The sequence below is a fragment of the Mus caroli genome, chromosome 4 (genome assembly GCF_900094665.2).
Source record: "Mus caroli chromosome 4, CAROLI_EIJ_v1.1, whole genome shotgun sequence".
NCBI lineage: Eukaryota > Metazoa > Chordata > Mammalia > Rodentia > Muridae > Mus > Mus caroli.
The window spans coordinates 35,596,413-35,605,840 of NC_034573.1; the positions used below are offsets into that span (position 1 = coordinate 35,596,413).

At 52.5% G+C, this 9,428-nt stretch overlaps 1 protein-coding gene across 3 annotated transcripts; it reads right to left on the reverse strand.

Annotated features, from left to right (window-relative positions):
* Positions 1 to 820: 820 nt before the first annotated feature.
* On the reverse strand, positions 821 to 8,273 carry Myorg (myogenesis regulating glycosidase (putative)). Of its 3 annotated transcripts, XM_021161291.2 has the most exons (4): positions 8,176 to 8,273; positions 7,396 to 7,469; positions 5,053 to 5,097; positions 821 to 4,917 (listed from the first exon to the last, which is right to left on the reverse strand). In XM_021161291.2, the coding sequence occupies exon 4, from the start codon at positions 4,853 to 4,855 to the stop codon at positions 2,705 to 2,707; it is 2,151 nt and encodes a 716-aa protein (XP_021016950.1). In that variant the 5' UTR covers positions 4,856 to 4,917; positions 5,053 to 5,097; positions 7,396 to 7,469; positions 8,176 to 8,273; the 3' UTR covers positions 821 to 2,704. The 3 variants fall into 3 exon arrangements, with proteins under 3 accessions (XP_021016950.1, XP_021016949.1, XP_021016952.1); XM_021161290.2 differs by lacking the exon at positions 5,053 to 5,097; XM_021161293.2 differs by lacking the exons at positions 5,053 to 5,097; positions 7,396 to 7,469.
* Positions 8,274 to 9,428: the final 1,155 nt, after the last annotated feature.

Consider the following 9,428-nt stretch of genomic DNA (forward strand, 5'->3'; position numbering starts at 1 on the left):
TACCAAGCTTTTGTTCTGGTTTTTTAGTTAACCCATTAGGCACCCGGAGGGCCAAGAGAAGAGTCAATGCTTTTAGCAAGAGCACCCTGTGTGTCTTTGTTCAACAGCGGCCAGAGGATTGGAAAGGCCAGTGCCCACCCTGGGTTTGGGGAAGGAGAAGGGTCCTGGGTGCTCCGTGAGGAGGACCAGAAGAACGCTTGCTCTGGATCCAGAGATGCTTTGCTCCCAAGTCAGGGGATGGTGGCCAGATGGTGGCTGAGAAAACCCGCTTGGCTAAAGCTCAATCCATTCAAACGCATTCCCAAGCCCCCTCAGTGGCCATTTAGACCCTACGTCCTGACTGCTTTATGTCACACTCACCAACACACACACACACACACACACACACACACACACACACACACATATGAGAGCCTAAGACCAGTAAGCTGTGGTTACAAGGCTGATGGAGGCCATCTGGAGCAATGCTAGGCTTCCCAGATCCGATGTACAGGGAGAGAGACACGTTTGGACTACACAAGAAGTACTGGCAGAGACAGAGGACAGGGCAAGGCCAGAAGAGGCTGGAGAGATGGCTCAGCAGTTAAGAGCATTTGTTGCTTTTACAGAGAACCTGGGTCCGGTTCTCAGCATCCACATGGTGGCTCACAACCATCCATAACACTAGTTCCAGGGCATCTGATGCCCTTTCCTGACCTCCACAAGCACCAGGCATGTATGTGGTGCATGCATACATACATACATGCAGGCATCGTTTATGCATAAAATCGGTCTTTTTAAACCCCCAAGAATCCTTGTTTTTAAGCAAGAAGACAACAAATATTACTCCAATAGCTCTCTTTTATTGAGCACCTACTTTGTGTCAGGCACTTTCCACACGTCTGTGCTTATTATTATATGACCTCAGAGGTAGGTTTTACATCACTCTCACATAGAAAAAAACTGAGGCTCAGTGGGGTAAGCAGCAGCTTATTCAAGGTCACCCAGCTGACTGACAAACGAAGACTGCGAATATGGCTCCCCAGAAGAATGCTTGCTTAGTATTCGGGGCCCTGAGTTCTAGCTTCAATACTGCCAAGAAGAAGAAACCAAAGAATTGGCATTGGAGATGGGCATCGGGGGAGCCCCAAAGCTCTCCCCAGGACCTTTCACCCAGAGAACATTAAAGATTCGGGCACAGGCTCTGAGAGGGAAGCTGAGTTCTATCTACTTCGTTCTCCACCTTCTCTGGCAAGCCTCCAAGTCAGGAAAAACTCACCTCACCATAGTTGGAGCTGATCTCCTTAGAACAAGAGAATTACTGAGATGAAAGCCCTTACCCCCATGCGTGTGTTGGCAGGCATCAGTGTGTAATGTCATTCATGTGCCAAGCACATCTCGGCCCAGAATTAGAACATGGTTTTTCCACTAAGGCTTCACTCAGAGTGCAAGCACTCGAGTGTGTGTGTGTGTGTGTGCAGCGAGGCAGCTGGGTAATCTTAAAGGGCTGTTCATTTGCTACAGTTCTCTCCATTTATAGCAGGAGTTAGGTTGAACTTGGGCTTGCTTTCCCCGAGTCAGTTCCTCAGCCCGACTCTCTTAAACTGGGTTTGGCATTGTCCTAGGGAATCTACCTGAGGGGGGAGGGGCTAGGTCAATGATCAAACAAAGCCTTGATCCTGCCCCTATATCTTCCCTCTAGGCTTATCTAGCATCAAAGACCCATGGTGGGTCTCTTTCTCTCTCTCTCTCTGTCTCTCTCCCTCTCTGACAGAAGTATGGGTACATACACATAGACACAGGTTCTTGAATTAAGGCAACGAGTCCGGCCTGCATGGCCCTGCAAGTCTATCCACTAGACACATCTGGCCCCAGGTCTAGATCCAAAGTTGAGACCAGTATATATACAAATATGTTAACGCAACGTTAGGAGTCTTTTCACAGACAACTAGTTCAGGCTGAGCCCAACTCTCCTATGGACTGCTTCCTTGTCAGCTGGCCAAACCAAACATCTGTATCTTTTCTTCCCCAATGGAGTGGGACAAGGTCAATCACTGTGTGTTGGGAACTCATGGCCTAGCTGCTGTCATCAAGGAGGTACACTTTGTCTTCTTCCTTTTTTTTTCTTCCTTCCTTCCTTCCTTCCTTCGTTTTTGTAGAGCGAAGGGTTTCTCTGCTGTCCTGGAACTCACTCTGTAGACCAGGCTGGCCTTGATCTCGAAGATCCACCTGCCTCTGCCTCCTGAGTGCTGGAATTAAAGGCGTGTGCCACCACTTCTGGGCTAAAGGTACACTTTCTAAATATGGTAGAAAACTATCTGGGAACTTTTAAGAGGATTGGTTCCTCATTTCAGAGGACAAAGATGGCTACAAAGACCAGGGGAGAAGAGGTTTCCCTCTACTTTTAAAACCAGACCCTGTGTAACAGAAAGAACAGACCTTTGACCTCTCCTTTCTCTGGCTGACAACCCAGGGCAGAGGCTTTCTGCAGACTGAAGTGAATGGGCAAGGAGCCGGGGCTCTTAGGATTGTGCGCTGGTGCAGTTCCTCCCCTCCCGGGTCTCACTTACAGCTGTTGGCTGGAGCGCTTTAAAGTCAGTGCTCACTTCCTAGATGGTATAGAGGTGGGTCTTCCTGAGGGTTCACCATTCGCATGTGGGAGAGGATTAAAAGTCTGTATGAAGGCTGGGGTTAGGGCTGTGGGATTCCTAGGTTCTGAGCTGGGTCAGGAAGCCCAGGTGAAATAGGCGACCTCATCCAAGTCGACAGGGTAATCCGTGAGCAGCACCGGCGTCTTGTCAAAAAGCTCACCCTTGTAGCTTCGCCATTTGCCGGCAGGCAGGTAGACATCACGCTCTTGCTTGCCAGGCTCTAGTACGGGCGCCACCAACAGCGTGTCCCCGATGAGAAACTGTGAGTCAATGCGATGAGCCGTTTCATCCCCCGGTGCGATCCACCACAGGGGGCGCACGATGGGGTCGCCAGTGTCCGTAATCTCACCAGCAAGCTCGAGCAACAGTGGCGCCACGAGGGAGGCGCGCAGAGCAGCGAATTTGTGTGCGATGGCTACCACTTCTGCGTCGTACTGCCAAGGAGGGATTGAAAACTGCATGGCAGGCATGAAGGCGGCCACCTCCAGCCAGCGCACGTAGAGCTCGCGCTCTGGCCCCGGCCCATCTTGGCGGCCGGCTGTGCGCTCCGGCACCGCGTTGCCACCTATCATATCGGGCAAGATGAACGGATAGCCCAGCATACTGACGGTGAGCACCGCAGGGATAAGAGAGCGCAGCCCCAGGTCGTAGCCCCATACCGAGTCGCGGTCCACTAGACGGAAGAAGCAGGAGATGTTCTGTGACTGGTACCCCACGCGGACCTCGGCTAGCGAGAAGAAGGGCTCCGCCATCTCGGTGTACCGCCTGCTCCACACACTGGGGTCAGACAGAGGCCTGTAGGTGCTGAAGTCCCGGGGCAGGTAGCTGACCTCACCCGCGTCGAACTTAAAGGAGGTCACGTTGTAGCGCAAGCGCAGGCGCCGTAGGTGTCCCTGAAACCACTCTCGGGCCTCTGGGTGCGTGAAGTCCAGCACTGCGCCAATGCCGTTCCACCAGCGCACCAGCGCGGGCAGCCGGCCCGTGGGCTCGCGCACGAACAGCTCGCGCTCCACACCTTCGCCGAATCTGGACGAGTTATAGTTGACAAACGGATGCACCCAAAGTGTGACGCGGAAGCCGGCATCTCGCAGGCGGCGGAACATGTCACTGGCATTGGGAAACTTGCCCTCGTCGAAATTAAAGTCGCCATAGGCGGGCGTGTACATGTCATCGATTTCCAGGTGGCTGCTGTTGAAGCGGTACTGGCGGATCTGCTGGGCGAATTGCAGCACCTTGTTCTGGTCCACAGCGCGCCCATACAGTGCCCACGTGGACCAAATGGGGTCTCGGAAGGCCTCTGACGCTGGTACCCTGGATGGCTTGTTGAAGTAACGTCGAACCATGTACTTGTGGATGGAGGTGACGTCTGAGCCCACGCACACGCGGTAGCTGAGCTCTGGCGCGGCAGTACGGCCAGCTGGTGGCTTGTAAGATGTGTCGTGGTAGCGTGCCTGCAGTCTCATCGAACGCTCCGTGCTGTTCCAGCCCAGGTGGAAGGGCACTGAATCATTGACTTTGATGGCAGCCGCGCGTGAAGATAACCAGTAGCGCTCAAGGATGCCCCCGAATGCGGCGTCAGACGAGTAGACGTCGCTCGTGACAAATGGCTGCGGTTCTTGCTGGCCATCTAGGCGGATGGGCCAGTGTTGCGTCCTCATCTCTGCGCCGCCATACCAGTGCGCCGCAGCATCTCCCAGAAACATCGCGTGCTCCACAGCACGCCCTGGCACAACTTCCTCCCAGCGCACGCGGTAGCACATTACAGTGTCCTTAGGTCGTACTGTCTGAATAAAGAAGTGCAACGGGCGTCCGTCGGCCGCTCGGGAGCAGCCAAGCAGCGCACCATCCCGGCTGCAGGAGTCAAGATCTAGAGCACCGGAACGGAAGGCCAGGCGGAAGACTTGCTCACCCTTCTGGTTACGGATGGAGAAGCCGCCACGGTTCAGGTCCAGCAGCTCCGCGCGCAGGCGTTCAGCTTTGCGTAGCGAGGCGCTGTAGTAGCACCAGGCCACAACTGCGGCGAGCACCAGCAGCAGTCCCAGTACTGCGGAGCACAGCAGAGGTCTCAGCTCTTTAGTGGGCTTGGGTTTGGCAGGTGAAAAATTGTCAGGCAGGAAAGTGTACATGGTTGCTCGTGGGGTAACTTTGAGACTTTTAGGGCCTGCGTGGCTACCAGGTCGATGTCGGGGATAGGCCTGGCTCGTCTCCTGAAGGTTCTGGGGCATCAGTTCCTAGCGAAGGAAGGAACCACCACACCGGGGCCCATCTGAATCTGTCGGGCTGAAGTCTGCAGAAGGGAGAGAGAGGAAACTGAGTTTTCTGATCCACAGTATTCCCATTTCTGCAGCCTAGTAGAGGGACCAAGAGCTTGACAAATGGCAAAGGGAGGACTCTTGTCCAGGACAGCTGGTGTCCTACTTACTCTCGTTTCTCTCAGGCCCCAATGCTTGCCAAATTGGTGAGAACTCTGTGAATGGAGAGACCCATGTGAATTGAAAGAGTTTGCTTCTGTCCTTCCTCGGTAGAAAACTAAAGGCAGGGAAGCTAGGCTGTGTCCAGGATCCCAGCATAAGCATCGAGCCCTGGCTAAAGAAGGGCTTACTCTTCTAACGCCCTGATAACACAAGGCGAATGAATGGTCCAGCCAGTGCTTTGAGACCTTTAACAGTGCAGTCAGTAGGCTGGCTCCCCTGCCTCTAAAGAGGCAAGGGCAGAGGAAAGGGAACAGCGTTTCTCTGTATAGCCCTGGCTGTCCTGGAACTCACTTTGTAGACCAGGCTAGCCTCGAACTCAGAAATCTGCCTGCCCCTGCCTCCCAAGTGCTGGGATTAAAGGCGTGCGCACCACCATGCCCGGCTTAGTCATGGAATTTGATCTTGAGACCAGCCAGATGGATATCTGGAAATTAAAGAAGACACTCAAAGCCACATCCAGTCACAGAGACTGGTTTGTCAGAGGTAGGACTGGGGTCCAACATTACGGCTGGGTCAGGAGCTTGGTGAAAGATCTTGCTTTTCTGATCTGCCCCTCTTAGCATGCAAACTGTATCCCGCTTTAAGTTATTAATCAAAGTCCATTTCTCTGCCATCTTTCTTCTCTGCTCCCACGGGAGAGGTTGTAACCTTTGCAACCAAAGCTCAAGGCATGCATGATATGGATTCAGCTTCTTTTTTTACACAGTCCAGAAAAGTGGGTCTGATTTTGTGGTCCTCCTGCCCTAATCTCTAGATAGCTGGGATTTCATGCATAGGCCACCACATCTGAGCTCAGCTACTTTTCTGAGCTTCCAGGCCTATCCTGAGACCACCAAGCTCATTCCCTCCCTCATAAATCCTCAAGTCTCCTGCTTTGGGAGATTTCATTTAGCCTGATAACCTTCCCTCTGCCTACCAGCTCTTCAGACAACAGATGCCCACCACCCATATACAAGTCCACACAAGGTACGCTAAACATTGAAATACGTCTGCAGGAAAACTCAGACTCAGGGGCAGATTTGTCTCAACCTGCTGAGAAGGCCACAGACACTTTCTGTCTCAACCCTCAGGGCAGAGTCCAACAAAGAAACAGCGCTGCCAGGTGCACACACAGGGAGACACTGCCATTCCAGTGGTTGCCTAACTCCCCAGCTAGAGTAAGGAGAGACAGAGACTGGCAGATGGTAAGTAGTCGCTTCCCAGATGCCAGTGTCTGTCTGTCTGTCTCCAGTGACTTCCAAGATGATAAACTGCTCAGGCTCTTTGTGAACTCTTCCTTCTCTCCCATGCTGAATCTGTCAAGAATGCCAAGTGCAGGAGCTGGAGAGATGACTCAACAGTTAAGAACACTTAATTTCCAGAGGATCCGGGGTTCGAATCCCAGCACCACATGGCTTCTCACAAACTGTAACTCCAGTCTCAGGGAATCCAATGCTGTTTTCTGGCTTCTGCAGGCAACACACACACACACACACACACACACACACACACACACACACACAGAGTGCACATACATGCAGGCAAATACTCATACACATAAAAATAAATGAATCTTCAAAGGAGAATGTGAAGGGGGCTGGAGAGATGGTTCAGTGGTTAAGTGCACTGGCTGTTCTTCCAGATGGACCCAGGTTCAACTCCCAGCACCCATATGGCAGCTCACAATTGTAACTCCAGCTGCAGGGGAATCTGACAACCCTCATGTAGACATATATGCCAACAAAACACTAATGCATATACAATAAAATAAATAATTGGAAAAAGAATGTCAGGTGCAGATGAGCGTTTTGGTTCTAGAAGACACGATTCAGTCCCATTCTTTTCCCTTCCTTATCCTCTCCCCCAATCCCACACCCCCTAGAGCTCTCTAATCTCTCAGGTCACTCCCCAAGTACAGTCTGGAACAGCCTCTACTTCCTCTTTGATCTCTAACACAAGTTAGAGATCCCCTATCCTCCTTTGGGTAGCAGTGTCTTTTACTGATACTCTCAAAGCTGAGTGGAACCCAAAGAAGACTACAGGGGCCCCAAGTTGGCTTACTGTACACTTATGTTCATTCAACACAAGCAAGGCTACATCCTGGGCATCAAGGGGTTAAGAGGAGAGGGTTTGAGTCTGAATAGGAAAGACTCCCCAAGCCCCAATGCTTACATATTAAATTGGTCTTATCTTATGACCCCTGGGAGCCTGAGAACCTCACCATGATGTCTTCCAAAGCCCTTTCAAAACTTAGGCAGAACCCATTAGGTTTTTTTGATGAAGGACAGGCACCCACAGACTTAAATACCCACCTCGTTGGGCCTCACCATGTTCTTCCAAATGATCCCATAGCATCCAATACCAGCAACACTGCGAGCTGTTGTCCCTTTTATAGATGGGAAAACGCAGAACTCACCCACTGGGATCCAAACCTCCTGCCTCCACCTTCCATCATGAGAGATGGGTGTGGACGGGTGAGGTCTGTCTTTTCAAAAGCTGCAGCAGCTCCAGCTTGCCTCGGGCAGATCAGGACGGTTTTAGGGGTGTGAAAGGGGCAATTTAATGGCATCTGGTATTATAGCCGAGGGGAGGAACTCGGTGGCTCCAGTCTTAGTGGCGTTCAAGACCCCTATAATCTGTCGAGTCTGCCATCTGGCCAACACAGGCTCAACCTCAGTCTTGGCTGCAAGTCCCAAGCCTACAGTTTAAGGGCGGGCCCAGCTCAGCATAACTGAGCCACTTGAGGCAGAGGCCTTTGTGGGACACAGTTGGGAGGGGAGTGGAAATGTCAAAGGCAATTCGATCCTGCCCATCTCCCTCCCCTGCTCAGGGACGGGATCCACAAGGATCAAGTAACTACACTAACACAGCCTGGAATACTTCACACCCACCGGTGGCCCCACACCCCACACGATCCAAAGGGGCAGAGGGAAGGTCAAGGAACCCGTAGCCCGCTGGGAAGCTCTGGCCTGAGGAGGGGTTCAGGTGTCCAGGGACGCTCCACCAACTAGAGCAAGTTCAGGAACTGTGTGCTCCTTAGAAAACTCACCACCCTCACTGGGACCCAAAGGCCTTCAACTAGGTTCACCTACCTCAGTGACCGCCACACGGAAGAAAGGGAGAAGGGTCCTCTGGCTGATCTCTCCACGCTAGCAGGAGTTGATCAGCCACAGCCCTGCGGGTTGCTGCCTGGCTGGGCACCGTGGAGCCCCTCCTGCGCCCCGCCCTCCGGCTACTTGGCCACGCCCAGCCGTCCAATGTGGTTTGAGGCCTGGGACTCCAGCCCCACCCCTAGCGCCCAGCCCCTCCCCCACCGCCTCTGGAAGCTCTGCGTGCCTTGCACAGACTTTCTTCTCACCGCCCTAAATCTGCCCTTTGGGTCCGCCTCTAGTTTGGTTCCACCTCCCGCCTCAGGCACCGCCCTTGCCAGGCCATTGCTAGCCTGGCTTATCCCCAGGCCTTATGGGAGATGTAGTTCCGAAGGAAGGAGTGGCTGACTGTTGGGGTTCTTGCTGAATGTCAGGGTTCTTGCAACGCCAGGCTAGGCTTGCTATGTGTATGAGAGCACAGCAAGGCGAGGGGGGAAGACGTATCTGTGATGGTTTGAATAAGAATGGCTCCCACAGACTCATATATTTGAATGCTTAGGGCCTGGGCATGGCACTCCTTGAAAGGATTACAAGGATTAAGAGTCATGGTCTTGTTCGAGTAAGTGTGACCTTGTTGGAAGAAGTATGTCACTGGGGGTGAGTTTTGACGTTTCAAAAGCCTATACCAGGCTCAGAGTCCTCTGCCTGTAGATCAGGAGGGAGGACTCTCAGCTGCTTCTCCACCATACCTTCCTGCTGCTATGCTCTGCTATGATCACAGACTAACCTCTGGAACTGTAAGTAAAACCCCAATTAAATTATTTTATAAGAATTGCCATGGTCATGGCATCTCTTCACCATGCAATGGAACAGTGACTAAGACAGGAGTCTTCAGGAATCTGTTCCCTCAAGGTCTGGGGAGCTGTATTCTTTTAAGAACTGACACAGGGCTGGGAAGATAGGAAGCAGATAAAGCAAGCTCACTGACCCAAGTTGGATTTCAGGAACCCGCAGGCTGGGAAGGAGAGGGTAGACTCCCTCAAGTTGGCCTCTCACCTCCACCTGTTACGGATAAGTGTAAAAACGGCTTTAAAAACTCTGGGATGACCTGTGCTCCCATTTCCCACTGGCAATACCCCAGTCAAGGACGCCTTGGAGGGATCTTGTAGACCCAAAGAGCCTATGTTCCGAACTGTCAGCTCGCAGCACTCAGGACCAGACTAGCAGTACCCCAGTTTCTGCTCGGTATTTTGCAA